General features: G+C 42.7%; 1 protein-coding gene across 4 annotated transcripts in view; it reads right to left on the bottom strand.

Moving 5' to 3' along the window:
• The window catches only part of mllt3 (MLLT3 super elongation complex subunit), a 157,809-nt gene that overhangs the window by 21,219 nt on the left and 116,872 nt on the right, over positions 1-19,718 (bottom strand). For 3 of the 4 annotated variants that reach the window (XM_041187007.1, XM_041187005.1, XM_041187008.1), the window contains exons 7-9: positions 19,107-19,221; positions 11,500-11,602; positions 4,990-5,061 (exon numbers count right to left, since the gene is read on the bottom strand). In XM_041187007.1, the coding sequence (XP_041042941.1) occupies positions 4,990-5,061; positions 11,500-11,602; positions 19,107-19,221 (290 nt within the window). The remainder of the gene's footprint in view (positions 1-4,989; positions 5,062-11,499; positions 11,603-19,106; positions 19,222-19,718) is intronic. The other variant, XM_041187006.1, reaches the window with a different exon arrangement.

Genomic DNA, 19,718 nt, shown 5'->3' with positions numbered 1-19,718 from the left:
TGGGCTGTTGCCTCGCAACATGGTCCAGAGAGGCAGGTACCCCCCACAGAGAGAGAGACAGAAGAAACTCGAAACAGCAGGTTAAATTGAAAGCTGTTTGAGTTCAGTTGGTTTTGAAGACAGCTGCCAGGAGACACTGGAGCCATGGGAACAGATAGTTAGTCCCAAGCTAAAGAAATGACCCCAAAGTCCAGGGGAGTGGAACAGGAGAAAGTCCCAAGCAGTCTGTCTGTTCAAAGAAAGGACAGGAAACTGGAAAAGATCCTGTCAAGTGAAGTTAAGAGTGAGGGGCACAGAGAAAGGCTCCAATCTTCATATTTAAAGAGACAAAAGCTGCAGATAGCAGATTTAAAGTGAGGACAGCTTGCAAGAGGCCAGAAGGTCCAAAGAGACAACTGAAGGTCTGTAACTCTTTGCCAAGGCCATGTGAAGCAGTGATGTACTGTTAATAGCTGAGTCCGTGAGAGAGAGTGCTTGAAAGAAAGCATGAATGCATGTAGTGACCCAGGAGAGGGGAACATCGGAAGGAGTTTGAAACCCTGGAGGCGAACCTTTGTGGAAGGCATCTGAGAGAAAGCATTGGTTTGGTAGAAGATTCCAAAGCGAGTTCTTGGGGAGTGGAGATTGGAAACCCTCGTGTGAAAGATGGAGTGCAGTGACACCGGTTGGCTCACAGTGTGACAACTGTCTCCGGGGGGGATGTTGATGAGAGATCCATAGCACCTGATTGAGGTGGCATCTGTTAGTTGGTTTCAGAGTGTGGTATATCTGACCACAGTTGCCTATTGGTTTATATGGACCTTGTACTTACTGTGAACAGTGGAGCATAAGATAGCTTTTGTAACTTGTGTTATCCTTACAAATCTGTATACATCTGTAAAGGTATACTTGTGGGTGAAAGAGTGTTGTAATATAGTTCATCTTTTCTTGTTGAATAAATGTTTCATTCTTTTGTTAAAAGTTTGTCAGCTGACTCCGTGATTCTGTTCAGTAGCTACTCTCCACATATCTAAACAAACAACAAAAGTTAGAATCTATTGAGCTGGATTCCACCCTGGGATCAGGCTTGTCCAGCGGTAACCTCAGCTGAGGATCATAACGCTTTACACAAAGAATGACGAACGTGTAAAATTGACTTCTGATGGAGTAGTGAAAGCAAATATCCTGGAATCATTAAATAAACTGGATGCTATATGGAGAAGGTGTTAGGATCTCTCCAAAAGGGTCAATCAAATTAGGCCAAGTAGCCTTCTTCATCCCTTAAAATGTTCTGGTCCAGTTTTCCTCCTCCTAGATTTTCCGTTCATTATTTCCTTTGCTTACATATGCTAAAACTAGAACCTGATAAAAAGGTTTAAAATGAGAAGCACTATACTGAAGTTCGATCTGGCTTGCATTCATATTTGTTTAGCAACTGTCACTGGATATTGAAGGTACATCAACAACCACCACCAACTTATTTGCATCGTACCTCTCATGCAGAAAATTTCAAGATGCGTCATTGTTGGAGCTCAAAACTGTCCAGGAGGGAGCATTAAGGTAGTTAGTGAAAAGCTGCAAAGGAGGTGGTTAAAGGAGGTTTTTGATGTTGACCAAGTCATCTATTAAGGATAGAGGATTTGAGAGGCAGGCCCAGAATGCGTGGATGAAATAGTTTAAATGTTCTGCTACTAATGGTGCAGTTGAAGGGGAAGTGGAGTGGAGGGGAGAAACAGAACAGACCACAGCTGGAAGAGTGGAGCGCGTAGACAATAATGGAACACTCACTGGAGGTGGCTCAAGGTGAGGAAGAGTTGAAGATTGAAGACAATGATTTTGAATTCAGTGCACAGAGATAACCAGCTAAAAGAAAAATCAAAAATAGTCATACAAAAAAAAATGTTAAGTGGATGAGAATTGCTCACATATGAGGTATTCCACAACTATTGATATTGGTCCAATTAACTTTATGAAAGCCATCAACCTCCTAGCTCAAATAAATATAACTTCTCTATTCAGTCCAGCAATATATTTACTTGATATGGTTACCAACTGAAACAACCAGCCAGCTAGATGGTTATAAAGCTACAACACAGAAAGTTGGCCTCCAAAATTGTAACTGTGGAAGAATGTGTATATTGTATCTCAAGAAAAATGTAACTCAAATTAACTGGCTGAGTGGTGCAGTGAATCAAGTACACGATCCTTAGACCTCTGGAACCTAGGTTCAAATGAATCCGAACAACTTTTTCAAAATTCAACAATTGGGCAAGATCAGAATGGTCAGGAAATGACACTTCTGTAGGTTAAGTGGCAAAACTTTCTGCTCGTGCAGACTGAACTCCTCATACAACTGTGGGTGGAATGGATATATATAGTGTGTATAAGACCTACTTTGTCAGATTAGTGAAAAGGTGTCAAAACACGAGGTCAAGATTCCCTACCAAGTGTCAGGCATCTTGCCATGGCTGTTAGTCTGCAAATATACTCGAAAGCACTGTTCAATGGAATCAAATGTGTCCTTAAAATTCCGTATGCTTTGTTTCATTAACATCTTTGCCCCCATATTAAAACACAGATTCAGTTAAATTGCATTGTCTAAATATAATTTTCCTATTAAGGTTGCTGATTATTACTTTATTGCAGCAGATGACCTGGCAGTTGTTCAAGCAATATTTAAAAAGCCGTGTTTGTTATAACTGAACATGCCAAAAATTGAACATACGTCCATTAGTTCTCACTGATCTAATGGCCACTGACTTTTAGTTTCACAGAAGATTAGAAATTATATAAATTCAGTTTAATTATTCAATAATTAATCCACCTCTACTTCAGAATGAGATAATTAAAGCTTGTGAAGCCATCCTTGTTCTCACTTTTCTGAAGTTTTGCTGTCAACTTAGTTTCTTGCTATTTCTGTTGACATAGTTACACAAAGGATTTACAACACAAACAGACCATTTGGCCCAACAAAATAACTTTTAGCAAGTGTAATAGCTGGTGACTTACTGGCATGGGCCTGTTGGGCCAAATGGTCTGTTTGTGTTGTAAATCCTTTGTAAATCCAAGAAACTAAGGCAACAGTGAAACTTCAGAAAAGTCAGAACAAGGATGGCTTCACAAGCTTTAATTGTCTCATTCTGAAGTAGAGGTGGATTATATTATTGAATAATTAAACTGAATTTATATAATTTCTAATCATGTGAAACTACCTAGAACAAAAAAAACAGTAAAAAGTGGGAAATAAGGATACTGGTCTGAACTGTTTTTTCCTATTGGGTAAGAAGGTCAGTAGACCTTGGAACATTAGTGAGAACGAAATTAGTATGGGAAACTGCTTTGCACTGCATTTGTGCCCTGCACCATGCCAATACTCTCGTCTTTTTTCTCCAAATAAAGTGATTACACAGTATCCAAAATCTTACATTTTGGGAAGATAGTAAAAGCGAATGCCATTTACTTTAAACTATCAAAGCAATAGTCCTTCCCAGCATATAAAACAGAATTAGACAAGCTTGTATCTTAAGCATCACTGTCAGCGGTTGTAACTGCAAAGGCCACTAACACTCAAGTTAGTCACTCTGGCTAAAATGGAGAAAGAAAATTACTCAGGCCTTTTGAAATCAAGCTTATGATGGATCACAGAAGGTGTAAAAGGAAATAGAAGAAAATCCCAAACGGAGATGAGAAACTCCAGAAACTCCTCAAGTCTGCCATACTCCGTAACATCATGTCCATGAACCACAATCTGAATTGTCAAGGACTGTACATAAAGGTAGACCTACAATTATTAGTTAGTTATAGTGAGAGGGGACAGACACACACATTGATGGTATTTAGGAATAGGAACCAAAACCAAAGACCTCCTGGATTCAAAATCAGAGTGGAGGCTAAACCAGCACAGATATGGATAAGAAATTCTGAATAGCTGGAGCAAGAGGCAAATCTTTTTGGTTTGAAGGATCCCAGTAAGAAAGTGTTGGTTGTGGACTTTCCAGAGCCAAATACTATTTTGTGTAGTCAAACACGATACAGCTCAAAGCTCCCAGTCAATAGGCTCCCTGATTCTAGATTAACATCTTGAATGATGCTTTTGCCCATGTACGGTTAGAGCCTTGGTTCCACCTGAAAGCTCAGGACCTTGTTTCGACCATTAGTGTGGGTCAAGGCACTTGAAACTTCAAAATGCATTTCTCTGCCAACAAATACCTAGTTTAGAATAGTTCTGTCTCCTTACTCAGATAGGTGTTGAAACATATACTCTTACAACATTACATAAGAGCCTCCTTAATGCCAGCTTGAGCAAAGAGGTCTTTTGGCAAGAGTATGCCTTGACCAGTGCTCCTAAAACAGTTGATCCAACTTCCCATATCCTTCTGTGTTGGAGGAGTTACTGGTAATCCGCAGACTTCAATCTGCAAACCCGATGCTGAAGAATGACTTTTAGCAAGTGTAATAGTTGGTGACTTACTAGCATGGGCCTGTTGGGCCAAATGGTCTGTTTGTGTTGTTAATCATGTGTGTAACTATGTCAACAGAAATAACAAGAAACTAAGCTGACAGTGAAACTTCAGCAAAGTCAGGACAAGGATGGATTCACAAACTTTAACTGTCTCATCCTGAAATAGAGCAGTCTGTTCAAGAATTGTCCATTGGCAGAACAACAGTTGTTGACAACAGAAAGAAGAGGGGGCTAGTCTACGGTGGAAGTCATGATCTTGGGGAAAAAAATCATGACACAAGAAACTTCATAAAGTATTAAAACACCTGGACTGTTTCTCCCTTAGCGACTTTTCTCCATTGGGCTTTTTGAGGTGCATGAAATAAATGAGGCAGGGCAATTGTACCAGTATCAGGACTTAAAAAGAAGAAAAATGCCAAAGTTCTGTGGCTTTACTTTGAGTGGCACACAAAAAAATACGTGTACACAAACACTATGCTGATAGAACCTCTGTACTGTAATATGCTGCTGTATGAAAGAACTTCAAGAAAGCAAGAAACACAGCTTACCTTGTCATATTCACCATTCTTTATTGTTTTCTCAGGTTTGCTTTGCTTTAATGGGCTTTTGACTTCTAACACCTGTTACAACAGAGGCGTAAAGACTTCAGCTACAAATATCCTCAGTGCTCTTCACTTTTGGCTGTACTCGGGTTTAGTAAAAACAGCTACATTTTATTAGAATCTACTGGTCTTAAGGTTCCACCCACCACACCTTGGAGCAACTTCCACAATTTCCCCATCTCAATCCTACACTCCTTTGAGGTTTATCAGCTAAGATATGGCCTTTTCTACATCTCCATCTGTGCTATCAACAACACCCTTTAACCTCCCTCTTCCAGAAATGGGGCACTTCAATGAGCAGTTTCTCGGCTACAAGCCAACATATTTTGCACAATTTCAATGCCAATTTAAGATAGTGATAGGATTGGGGTCACTTACTAGTTAGTATTTAATTGCTACAGTTATAGGAGGAAGTCCTGTAGAAAATTTTGGGCAAAAACCTTAATTTATCTAGAAGCATTTCCTGGGTTTTCTTGACATACTTGCATTTTATGAAAGATATTGCCTGATGTTGTTCTTCAATAGTCAGTCTTTTCTGATAAAAAATTAGGAAATGCGGTAAAAATTCAGTCCAGTCAAAAATGTAATCCATTATGAAAAAGATCATACATTAGTACTTAAAACCAGTTAGTTTTCATTTTGTAACTGGAGCATCAGCTAAGAGAGAACTTTAATTTGTATCACAATATTTTTTAAGATTTACTTCCTGCTTATTAATGGTGCAAACATTTGCCTAAATAAATAATACATACTGTCCAAGGAGGGAAAATATACTTGTGACTAGTTGCTTCTCCCTCTCCCATAGATAGAAGTTATCTTTGTCAATGTATATGGGGGCACATTGGTTGACCCATGGCTACAAAAAGTACTGCTGACAAATAAATGCAGATAGGACCAAACAATACATTAATGATCTAGATGAAGGAACTGAGGGCATTCTGGCTAAGTTTGCAGATGATACAAAGATAGGTGGAGGGACAGGTAGTATTGAGGAGGTGGGGAGTCTGCAGAAGGATTTAGACAGGTTAGGAGAATGGGCAAAGAAGGGGCAGATGGAATACAACGTGGGGAAGTGTGAGGTCATGCACTTTGGTAGGAAGAATAGGGGCATTGACTATTTTCTAAATGGGGAGAGAATTCAGAAATCTGGAGTGCAAAGGGACTTGGGAGTCCTAATCCAGGATTCTCTTAAGGTTAACTTGCAGGTTGAGTCAGTAGTTAGGAAGGCAAATGCAATGCTGGCATTTATTTCGAGAGGACTAGAATATAAAAGCAGGGATGTGCTGCTGAGGCTTTATAAGGCTCTGGTCAAACCACATTTAGAATATTGTGAGCAATTTTGGGCCCCGTACCTCAGGAAGGCTGCGGTGGCCCTGGAGAGGGTCCCGAGGTGGTTCACGATAACGATCCCAGGAACGAAAGGCTTAACACATGAGGAACATTTGAGGACTCTAGGTCTATACTCAATGGAGTTTAGAAGGATGAGGGGGGGGATCTGATTGAAACTTACAGAATACTGAAAGGCCTGGATAGAGTGGACATGGGGAAGATGTTTCCATTAGTAGGAGAGACTAGGACCCGAGGGCACAGCCTCAGAGTAAAGGGAAGACCTTTTAGAACAGAGATGAGGAGAAACTTCTTTAGCCAGAGAGTGGTGAATCTATGGAATTCAGTGCCACAGAAGGCTGTGGAGGCCAGGTCATTGAGTGTATTTAAGACCGAGATAGACAGGTTCTTGATTGGTAAGGGGATCAAAGGTTACGGGGAGAAGGCGGGAGAATGGGGTTGAGAAACTTATCAGCCATGATTGAATGGCGGAGCAGACGCGATGGGCCGAATGGCCTAATTTCTGCTCCTATGTCTTATGGTCTTAATACCTAATCTTACCTGAGCACCACTGAAAACTTTTAGAAGTCAAAGATGATCCAGTTACACAAATCCATCAGCCTAACATTTCTTACCCCTGGATTTCATACTAAGTTTTTGAAAAGCTTACTTTGGAAAGCAGCAATACTGGCCTATTACACCCCTGAGTATACCACCTGTGTTCAAAAGAGAAATGGGCATAATTTACCAGAAATATACCCTCCAGGTACCAATTCATTTAAATATGACATATCATACATCAAAAATCATTTTTTCTGTTTTAAATGGTTTTCTGTACAAAGATGTCAACAGAATCAGTTGAAAATGAAAAAGGGGAGGAAGGCAGGAAATTGAAGCTTAAGTGTTATGTATTTGTTGCAGAAAATAGTTACACTATTGCCCTTGCAAATCATTTATCAGAGGTCATAAAAGATGAATTACATAATCTCTATTATGTTAAGAATTCACAATAGTGGCTATAGTTGAAAGCACTTATCTTCAATGCTACCTTTTTTTCAAATACACACCATCATTAGGTACTGCATTGAATCTAAACATGCTGAGGGTACAAGGTGAATAAACACAATCATTGAATCTAGGGATTATCTGTAATTTTCAACATAGATAGAACTTGTCTTATTTGAGCACATTTAGTGAGAGGAACTACATATTTTTTAAAAAAGGCACTTGATCATCTTTTCAAAACCAAGAAGTTAGCAAAGTTAAAAAGCTCAACAGGCCAAATTATGCTATAGGTTTGAAAATAATTTCTAATGCAAAGAGCACTTGTCCTTTTCTGCAATTAGCTTTGCAGTAAGGCAACTCATTTGTTAATATAAAGCTCTGAAGTGCTACTTTTAATGTCAAAAGATGCAACAAAATAATTACACTTTAGTATACCAAAGTTAAACATTTCCCTTGAATTTCACAAACTGTATAGTTTGACTTTCACTTTTTTCCTTATTTTGACTAAATATATGCAGTAGAATATTTGACTTCATTTCAAACTGAAGCACAGAATATAGTTCAACCTTGAGGAGACAGCTTTTGAGTGATCAAAAACAAAAGAATCTCAGGTAAAAACTGCACACGTTAAGACATTCACAGCAACATGGTTCCAAGGAACCAGATGGTTTTAAAAAACATTCCGAACTGAATTCTCTCAAACCAAAATCAATCTGGAATATGGATACAAATGGCAAGTCATTACACTAAATTAAAAACAGAGGTACAGGCTAAATGAACAGGTTAGGATTAAAATACGAAGAACATATTTACAATTGGCACCCTGATGATTCAAATGGATAGAGAGAGATACTTTCTTGCTCCCACTCAAGTGTTTTATTTGATGCCATCTCGTTCTGACCATGGGGCAAGAGGAGAACAGATATTTCCTTGCAAGGAGGGAGAAGAATAACTACAGGATGGGTCATCCCCACCTCCTAGAAGTCTACTGTAGAGGAATCACTACCGCCAATCTGGGATAGGCTTTTTCATGGTAAACCTACAAATTGAATTTTTATAGCACCTTTAAAGTAGAAAATCACCAAGGTGTCTGACAGAGACACATTCAGATAAAAACAACCTAAGTCAAAAGAGTGAGTATTAGGAAGGGTGACCAAAAGCCTGTCCAAAAGAGTTGGGTTTGAAAGAAGCTCAAATAAAAAAAAGGGAGGTGGAGCAGCTTAGAGAGGGAAATCCACAGCATGCAACATAGATGGCTACAGGCACAACCACCATTATTGGGAAGAAGGAAGGGGAGATACACAAAAGGTAGAGTCAGGGGAATGGAAAGTTATTGGAAGGAGTTTCCAGGGTTGGAGAGAAAGAAAAGCAGGATCACAAAAAGGATTTTAAACGTTTGTGTATGAGGAATTTTATAACTATGCACTGAGGGACCAGGAACCAATGTCAGTCAGCAAGCATAGGGGTGGTAAGTGAACAGGGTTAGGTGCAGAGTATGACATAGCAGCAGAATTTTCAATGAGCTGAAGCTTATAGAGCTTGATGATTGGAAGCTGTCTAGGATGGCATTGATATAATCAAACATGCAAGTGAAAGAGATACAGATAAAAGATTCAGAAGAAGATAGGCTGAAGTATGGCTGCAAAGGCTGCAATGTAAAAACAAATGAGAGCAGTTCTACTGTGCTGGACAACAAAGGAGAGCTGTTGGAAGGGCGTGGTGTGATCAACCATGTAAAAGGCTACAGAGGGAGACAAGAGGAGAAAATGCATACAGTATAGCTTCTATATCTTTTTTTTGGGTTGTTTCAGTACCATGGCAGGGGCAGAATTAGTTTCAAGAATTTCAAACAGAATTGTGGAAAGATGAGCACGGATTTGGGAGGTGGCAAAATATTTAAGGATTTGAGGAAAGTGGGGATGGAAATAGGTTGGATGCTCACAAGAACAGAGGGGTCAAGGGTGGTCTTTTTGACAAGTGGGTGATGACAACAGTTTTGAAAAAAGGGAACTATATCAAGAGAAAGAACTTGCATATATTATGGGTCCTTCCACAATCTCAGGATGCCACAAAGAACTTTTGAAATCTAGTCACTGTTGGAATGTAGGAAACATGGCAGCCAATTTGTGCTGTTCATGGGACCTTGTTCTGCACTACGATTAATGACCAGATAATGTTTTTTTAATTTATTGTAAACGATGGTAGTTGAGTTATAAATGACTCCCGTTGTTCAAAGTAGTGCATTGGGGTCTTTCATATCCACCTGAAAGGGAAAGATGGGGCCTCGATTTAATGCCTCATTGGGAAAACAGCACCTCTGACAGAGCATCACTCCCTTAATGCTGTATTTGAGTCCCAGCCTAGATTTTTGTTCAAGTTTTTGAAGTGGGACATGAACTCACAATCTGCTGACTCAGATGAAAGTGCTACCCACTGAGACATGATTCATACATGGAAACCATTTACCAGCATGCGGAATAGAAGGTAGATTCCATGAACAAGAATCGTTCGAAGAAGGCATAAGGTGAGAAAAGGAAAGAAACCGGAAAGACATACAATTCAAGGACAGGGCAAGGGAGGACCTGAGATTAGAGCTGGAGTGAGGGGAAGCAAGATGGGTACTAGATGGGTAGTTTCAATCCTAGAGTAAGTTTAAAAAAAAAAGCCCATGACCTCTTCGCAATTGTTGGATAGAGGTGGTAAACAAATGGGGTTGAAGGAGATGCCTGGTATTGGAGAAAAGAAGCTGGCAGCATCTTTGCATTCCAGATTGATTCCGCAGTAGTGGGTGCTTTTGGCAAAAATGCATGTGGTCCACCAACACATGATTAGTCCAGTCAGTTCTAGTGATAGCTGGCAAAGTCAGCTGTATACCAGATATACTCAGGTCTGCATCCTTGGACTTGAGCAAGTGAAGGCAAGGGCTATTTCAGTGTGCATGTGCAGGCAAAGTGAGTAAAGGTTTTACTGGGGGCAAGGGCATCTAGGGTAAAAGAGAGGGAGTGCTTGAACAGATCAACAGCAGCATAATTATGACAAATGGAGGACTCAAAAGGTTAAAAAGTAGTGGATAATTTTAAGTGCAATTGTAAGTGACTTGGGTGAGAACTTTTTCCACGGGCTGATGTAGAATCAACTGGAATTGAGAGAGGCTGGGGATGTGGCTGGTGAGGAATACAAGGAGGTAGGTGGAGATGGTTTTGCCTATGATCAAAGCCATGGTAGTAGCAGAGGGGCCAATGAGATGGCTGTGAATAAGGTTGAGAGTTATTACAGAAATAATTTTATGGAGAACAGGGAGGCAGTGAATTGGAAGTGGGACAGGGAGAAAGCGAGAGAGATTAAGATTGAAATCGCAGGGGTGAGTCACTGCTTAGTACAGAGACTGGAAGAGGAAACTTCATGGAAAAACTCAGCATGGAGCAATAGTGAAGCAGCATTTTTAAAAGGAGATGAAAGTGGGTGAGATTCTAGAAGGTGCCAAAGTAGTGGGAGAGGAGAAAACCAAGCTGTAATTTGATAAGAATCATACCATCAAGACAGTTCAGAGAAGGTAGGCAGTATAACCAGATTCAGTGAGGGGCCCGAGTCAACATGTGTAAAGACAAGTTTCAAGCAAAGTCATGATATCAAAGCAATAATCAATTACAGTCATAGATAGAGAAGGCCTTGCCCACAAGTTAATAGACATTCTGGGAGAAATGCAGAGAGGGGCAGGGGTGTTGATCCGATGCAACAGCTGGAGGTGGGGGTGGTGTGATTAGCTTCCAGCACTCTTGATGGGCTGAGGGGGGAGGGGGGCAGTTGAGGTTACAAGTTATAAGAATGAACTGATGGGTGCCTCAATAAAAAGTCTTTCAAAGAATGTAAATCACAACTGGGTTTAGTAAAATATTTTAACTAATGAACATGCATTACAAATATCATCTAACTCACAGGAGGACCAACAGACACATTCATGAATTAGTGCAATTACCTAGATTTATAGCATGTGAAAAGGAACATAATTTAAAAATATGAAATTTCACAGGCCCCAATTTTGAACAAAGCGGTTTTAAGTTCAATTTTCTTGAAATAATTTGTGGAAAGATGTTTGCAGTTTATTGCATGGCTTTTTCCTCATACCTGGTTATTGCTGTTGCTGGTTTTTAATATTGGAGGTGCTTCATTTCTGGGTGGGGTAGAACTGCTACTGTTCTCACTGTCACTCCCATCACTCAAACTCATTCTGTAAGAAACACCACCACAGTTTAGGCACAAACAGGAGGTGCAGGAAATTCTATTTCCAACAATACATTCTCATATGGACATGGATTGCTGGATATACTTAACAGCTTAAATGTGTTCTTGTTAAGTGCTAATCTTCAATGATTAAATATTATTTCTCTTCTTCCCACCTTACACAACATCACTTCCTGATCAAGAGGATGAATCCATTTTTAAGTCCTTGCTAGTATCATCTCTTCAGATTAACTTGTGTTATAACTCTCCGCAAAAGATATTGATTAAATGGTTGCAGTCAAACTCTTCAAGCATTTTCTAATTTTAAATGAATGTGCTTTGGAGTGTATGAAAATATCATGGGAGAAGACTCATTCTCCAACTTTTCATCTATTCAGGAAGAGACTGCTTCTGTTCGTCTTCTGCAGCTCCGCAATTGCCATCCAAGTTTCACAGCCTAAACTCACATCATGCAATGGTATTGAAATCTAAAAAAAGTGAACTGAAGAAAGTCCAAAGAGGTCCCCATAATGGAAGAACTTTCTAATTGAAACAAAAAAGTAAAATATTGCAGAAGCTGGAAATCTGAAATGAAGATCAGAAAATGCTGGAAGGAGGTCTGACAGTATTTGTGGAGAGAAACAGTTAACATTTTGGGTCGCAATGACTCTTCACCTGTCAGTTCTGAAAAGTGGTGCGGAATTGTCGCAGATTTGCACAGAGTGTGGTGGCAGGTGGATAAAAGGATGTTTTACCCGCCGGCCACAATGGCAGCTTTCCGCACCGTATTGTCCCAATCTCACCTAATTAATTGTATCCCAGGAAACATGCCATCGGCAGCAGATGGGCTCTCATTTGCCCACCATACCATCAACTAGCTGCTTCATCACGCCAGGTGCCATATTTAAAGTGCAGCCGTGCACACACCTCTGCTGCCAACCCACGACTGCTGCAAAGGCGACAGGGCCCCGAAAGGCAAGATGACTGCAGCCCCCTGGTTAAATGACCCTCGAGCGCCTTTTGGACACAGTGGAAGCCCACCCTGTTGTTCTCTATCCCTGCTCTGGCTGCAGAAAGGGCAGCAACAGCACCGCCACCCATGCTGGATTAGTGATAAGTGGTGGTCAGTGCCAACGCCCTACAAAAGAGGACAGCCACCCAGTGCTAAAAGGAGATGAATGATCTCCTCCATTTGGCTCAACACTCAACTCACACACTCAAGCCCATCACAAATCCACAGGGGTCTCACTCACTGCCAGTTCAAGGGACAGAAACCATTTACTCTCTCATGCACACCTTCATTGTCCTCATCCCATCCGTGGGACCACAACACCCACACATGCCAGGCATACTTATCATCTGTCCTGACAAGTGCCCTGCTTACGCTCTCTCCATCTCTATTCATGCAGGACAAGCTGGCACACAACAAGATGCAGAGGTCACAGACTGGTGGAGGAATGCCGGAAATAAAAGTCCTCATGGACTTTAAAAATAGAGCCATCTAGCTGGACGGCTAGGATCTGGACTGTTCCTGTGCTGGGGGGGGGGGAGGAAGAGAGTTGGCGGTGCTCTACCAAGTGAGAGTCCAGCAGTGCAACATCCATCAGACTACCATGCTGTGAATGAGGTGTCCTGTTTCACAGGCCACTGCCATTCAGTAATTATCTCCCCTTACTTCCACAGGCACATCTGGGAAACAGCCGACGGCATCCATGATCAGGTCCTCCAATCAAGCCCTGAAGAAACCTCCGATGAGGAATCTGAAGGCACCTTCATTGAAGGCCCATCACAGCGCTCACCCACACCTTCCACCAGCGCAGAAATGCACCTCAGTGGAACCTAGCTTTAGAGTAGCCTTGGGATCACAATCTGGTGAGCACATTAAACTGTCTGATCCACAGCAGGTGGCAGCAGGGACTTCCCAAGTCTCCAGCACTCTGAGGACTGAAGGCCAGAAATCTGCTGAGTCAGAGTCAGATAACGAGCCTCTGGACTCAACCATACCTCAGTTGCTGGAGCTGCGAAGGCAAGCTGGGGAACATCAGGAAAGGATGCCCACTGCACTCCTCAGATTGGAGGAGCCCATCCACCTTCAGTCTGAGGTGATAGCACCAGCATGCCAACACACTGAGATCAACACTGTTATGACGGTGGCCGCCATGAAGACCTTGGTCCAGGATATTGCTCCTGCACTGCTGCGTGGGCTGAACTCCATCACTGACACCATAATTGGCCTCCAACAGCATCAATGTGAGAGGGGTGTGGGGCATCTCAATCTTACTCCAGCTTCCCTTCTCCTCAAGGAGTCAGCCAGGGGCCCTCGGACACCCATAGGGAGGAGGATCAGCAGGTGCACACCCTGGGGCCATCCACCCAGGTGACTCGGGAGCGTCTGGCCCATCTGAATCCCCTCTTTCCTGTAACCCCAGCAGCTCCAGCTCCACAGGTTGAGGGTGCCACTGCCACACAGCAGGACCCCGAAAGCAGACCAGGGCCCTCCAGATGACGCTTGCCAAGTTCATCACAGAAAACAGGATGTAGCAGTTAGCAGGCTGCCTCCACCTCTGCTGTGGATGTCTAGGGGGCACCAACACATAGCTGCAGGGTTAGGAAGATGTAACTCTTTCTTGAGTTAAACAATCAAACTAAATTAACAAAATTCTGAAGGCAAACAAAAGGTCAGATGCTTTTAAAGTTTCATGGCTGCATCTCCATGACATGACCCTGATTACAGAGCACAAGCGAACCGCCCTTGGCCAGACAGGAGTCAGACATCCACACAGGCCATGTGAAGGTCTATGGAGTGTCCTCACTGCATGTTGTCATCATCCTTCTGGAGCTAAGTGACTATTAGGGCCTCCGCTGCATCTCCATGGCAGGAGCCTTATCATAGAGGGTATGTGCACTGCACAAGCCAGACTGGAGTCAAACATTCACAGATGCAAGGTGAGGATCTACGATGTCTCCTCACTGCATGTCATCATCATCCTCCACAAATCTAGCAGCTATGAGGGCCTCCTGACGGCTCCTGCCTTGTCCAGCCAGTGCGAGGGCCTCATCACCATCCCCTTCGAGAACCACCTCGCCCTCATCCCTGTTGACATCCTCCTTTTTGGGGGAGGCATCCAGCTCCTCCATCTCCTTCTCAGGAGCTCCTCTCCCTGTTGCAGTGCCAGGTTGTCAAGGGCACAGGAGGCGACAATGATGCATGACACCCTCTGCGAACTATATTACAGGGCTTACTAGACTGGTGCGGTCACCAGAACCTCACTTTCAGCATCCCGATAGTTTGCTCCACCAAAGTTGCAGCACGAGCCTCATTTTACCTTCGCTTTCCTGCATTTTAAGACGCCGCATGGTGTCATCAGTCACGTTCTCTGCAGGTAGTTCTTGTCTTCAAAGAGCCATCTCTGCAGCCTCTGTGGACCCTGGAGGGCATCAGGGATCTGTGACCGACTGAGGATATATGAGTCATGGCCACACCGTGGGAACCGCGCGCAGACGTGCAGGTTGTGTTTCTGGTGGTCGCACATTCAGCTGGTGTGCAACTACCAGAAGCCCTTGCAGTTGATGTAGTTGTCCGCTTGTTGCGTCGGAGATCTGAGCACCATGTGAGTGCATTCGATGGCACCCTGCACCTGTGAGAAACCAGAGACCTGGGCAAATCTAATTGTCCTTGCATCTGGCTTTCCTGGTCCCGGGCAAAATGCACAAAGTTGTGTGCCCTCCCAAAGATGGCATCCTTGACCTCCTGGATGCATTTATGGGTGGAGGCTTATGATATCCCATAGAGGTCAATTATGGAGCCCTGAAAAGGAGACACGGGCATAAAAATTGAGCACTGCGGTCACTTTCACAGCCACTGGTAGTGGATGCCCTCCATGTCCCAGTGGCACCAAATCCTGCAGCTGCTGGCAATTGTGACTGACCAATTCCCTGGACACGCGCAGTCGTTGGCGTCACTGGTTCTTGGTCTATAGACCGTGGGTCTAGCTAGGCGCTGACCAGCAACTTCGGCGATGTGTGCAGGATCCCCAGCCGCCCCTTCTTCCCGAGGGTGCTGCTCCTCCCTCCGTGCAGCCAGGTGCCTCCGTCACTCCCTTCTCCTTCACCTCTGCTTTCTGTATGCCATAAGGCATACAGCTAGTTCACCAGGCTCCATGCTCCTGATGTACTCCTCCTGCAGGGTGAAAGAGAGACACGCTTGGGTGTTCTAACAACCTCTCTTGGTTAAGTCCGAAGGCCCCTTAACACATACCGGAGAGTGGCTGGCCAGAGTTTAGTGCGCTGCATGGCTGCCCGAAATCCCACCCACCTCCGCCCCACTCCACCTGACCGATTGGCAGCAGCTTTGCCCATTGGACTGCATGCTGTGCTCTCAGCTCAGGCACAGGCATTCTCCTAACTCACACAGCAAGGCTGCACTGTTAGCTTGAACCATGGGGGAGACTGGTCCAAACCAGAATGATGAGGTGGCAAGGGGCTATGAGTGCCTCCACCAGTGATGGCCTGTGGTCAGCTTTTGCAAGGAGATTATACAACATGCGCAGACATCCAACAGTTCTGCAACCTACTAAAATGCTCATTAGTTTGCAGTCTGGGCCTGAGGGGTACAAAGCTCTGTAGCACTGTAGTGGCAACTTCATGCCTCTCCATTGCTTGAATGGGCAGGTAAACTAGAGGCCCAATTCCAAGCATGTCAATGTAGCTGCTTCTGAACTGTCTCAGCTGTGCAGGAATGATCACTTTATACAAAGTTTCCCTAAAGGGTGGCCACTTCATGCCCCCCTACTCCCTGACTCCACATATGCTCGTGTACCATCTTGTCGCACCACCCCCCACCTGCAGGGCAGCCCTTGCCTCTTCCCCCAACTCGTCTCAACCGCAGGGCAGCCCTTGCCCACCAGTCCCCCCAAACCCACCTCAACCTTGAAGTCTAACAGGCGACCCTTACAAGTGCTACGCAATGTTACTGTGCACTCACTTCTGAATTTCCCTCAAAGCGCAGCCTGCCAAGTGTACGTCTCATATATGCTGTTGTGAAACACGTCAGTGTGCAATCACACCAGTGTGCTTGGTAAGCCAGCATGGGGCGGATGATTCTGGTGAGGAGGATGATTCCAGTGGGATGGGCTTATAACAATATGCAGATCTATTACATGGAGGTCCCCGACAGCGGGAAACGCAGCGCGGATGATAGCAAACCGGTTTCACGACGTCATGACACAGATTCTCACCATACTGTCCAATCACGACGCCAAACATGGAAAATTCCATCCATTAACTCTGTTTCTCTCCACAGATACTGTTTGACTTTGATTGGATTAGATCTAATGTAATTGGGAGGGAGGCAGCAAGTAGTTTATTAAATTAATAAAGCACTTAAAATGAAAATAAGTTACATTAGTAACAGATACCCAAATGCAACATGAAACATTCAGCTTTTACACCAAAACTAGTAATATAGGATTGTTCAATAGAGATGCAGCTACATGGGAAAGCTGTTTGGCCTAAATAGCCAAGTGGTTATGGTACTGGGTTTGTAACCCCAAGATCAAGAGTTCAAATCTCACAATGGCAAACTATGAAGCAATGTAACTTCATCTGAAACAAATGGAAACGGGTTTGTACTCGAAAGAGTTACATGGGAAAGCTTGAGTAAATGTAACAGGTGATTGGCAACTTATACATAAACTAAAATCTATTCAGTTGGAGAAAAGTTGGATTCAGCAATGTTACCAAGAATCTTATGGTCTGAAGTCAGTCTATTTTTTGTGTGTAGCAATTTCATTAACAAACCTGCAAAAGCCACTACAGTTCTCCTGAGATTTTCCTCTTTCCTACTCATGTAGTTTAATTTCTCTCATGAAATCATCGTCATTGGTATTTGCTCAGAGAAAAAATGCACAATCAACAAGGTTTGCTGCCTGGTACTGTAGTTATTGCAGTTTTTGAACGCTGGCAATCTTACAAAAAACTAGTTCTACATTTAGTTTTCAGAGTAATTATGAAAAAGTCTACAGTTAATATTTATTAATATGGACACCACAGTAAGAAGAACTATAAATCAGATTCTTTATGCATTATTGCATCACTTCAAGTGTTGAAAAGTTATTTCAAGTCACCTCTCAAACTGCAATGTGGAAAGGAACATTACACCAAACATCAATGTGGAGACAGTGTGTCTTTTACCTTAACAGAACTTTATGCTATGGCAACACATACTAAAACCTAACTTCTGATTATTTTACTTGCATTAGTAGTTGTACACAATGAATCTGCCTTCATTTCAAAGTATATTCATGGAATAGAATACAGGCACACCTGTAACAGTGTCGTACCATTTATTACAGGCATTTAAAAAGCCGAGTTAGAGAACATTCATGCAGGTGATGTAGCAAGCTAATACTTCCAATGAAAAAAGCTACAAGCACAACACATGGGGCACTGCTGATGAGCAGCAGTCTAATGATGTGCAGCACCACTCAATACTTTGTGCACGATCTTCAATTAACACCTGGATCATACTTTGTTTAAACTAAAGCATGACTTGGGATATTCTCTTTTACAGTTACTTTTGAATAGGACAATGGGCAGGATTTTGCGCTCACTGGGCAGGCATGCACCCGACTCGAACAAGGATAAATAACACGCGATGATGTCAGGCGAGCATCCAGATGTCATCATGTACTCGCATGATATTTCAGTCGACAGGCGCACAGGAGTTGGCAGCATGCCCGCCGACAATTAAAAGGCCCATTAAGTCCATTGACAATCCAATTGATTTAAATCTTGCGCTGCCTGTCCAACCTTACAGTTGGCAGGAAGGCAAAAAGGCCTTTGCATTTTTTTGCGAAACCTCATCCACGGGAGGTTTCAATCTGTCATTAAAAAAGAAACATTTTCATACTAATTTCTAACATGTCCCTGCTCATGTGACAGAGTCACAATGGGGGACATGTTTTATTAAACAAGTTAAAATTGTTTATTTTTAATTCTTAAACTGTTCATCTCCCTGAGGGAACTCTGTGCCTCAGAGAGCTTTTCCAGCCTGCACCCACTCGCATATGCGAACTTGCGCATGCGCTTGTCCTCCTCCCCCCTCCCCAACAAAGGCAGCGCTGAGCGCTGCTGCATGCATTTCACGCCAAGCGAGCCTTAATTGGGTCGCCAGCGTGAAATCGTGGTCCAGCCCTGATTGCAGCTGGCAGTCAGCTTCCCAACTGCCCCTGCACGCCCGCCTGATGAGGGCAAAATTCTGCCCTATAAAATACAATCCGTATCATTCTGTGAAATAACCAGCTTTTAAGTAACGCTGAGGTTTTGTATAATTAGTTTTGGATCTTTATAATAAATTTAATTTTCTAAATAATTCATGCACTCTGTAGGTAACAGTGCAAAATACAATTAAAGGTTTTAGTGCAAATGAATATATGAACACAGCTGACAGAAGATGCCAAATAGATATTTATTTAAACCTTGTTTTTAAATTAGCTCATTGCAATACTAACCTTCTTCCACAATGAGTATTTAACGATCTCTCTACATCAGACAGGCTTCTGTTCTCATCTTCATCTGATTCATTGTCTTCAGAATGGAGGTCCTCCATTATAGATCTCAGCGGGCCTGCTCAAAAATAAAGGCAAGGAGCTTCACAGAATCATTACAGCACAGGAGGAGGCCATTTGGATGCTACGGATGAACTCCAGGAGAAGCCAAAGCTATTTTATCATTGAAGATATTACATTACAATCATATCCAGTCTTTTACACATTCCCACATATACATTTCCCACAGGGGTGAACATTTGGAAATTAAGAGCAGGAACGTTGGCCAATTTGTTCTTCCTCTTGTGGTTCACCTAGCCAAGAGGCACATTGACAAACTGCAGCACTGATCCCAGTTAATTCAGCAGAGAGTGGGAATTGAACATGCTTTTAAAGCCTTTGTACGCTACTTGGCAACACTTGACCCATTATGGAAAACTGGAAAGTTGAGAAAATGAAACCATAATATAATTCTCAAGTTTTCTGCACCACACATCAACCAATTAATCACTTGGGCACACACCATGATTTTGTTTCATGCTAGTTGTTCCTTTTAGATTGAATTTAAAAGTCAAC

This window comes from Carcharodon carcharias, chromosome 4 (genome assembly GCF_017639515.1).
Source record: "Carcharodon carcharias isolate sCarCar2 chromosome 4, sCarCar2.pri, whole genome shotgun sequence".
NCBI lineage: Eukaryota > Metazoa > Chordata > Chondrichthyes > Lamniformes > Lamnidae > Carcharodon > Carcharodon carcharias.
The sequence above is the reverse complement of the archived record's forward strand: the minus strand, read 5'-3'. Positions and strand labels throughout refer to the sequence as shown.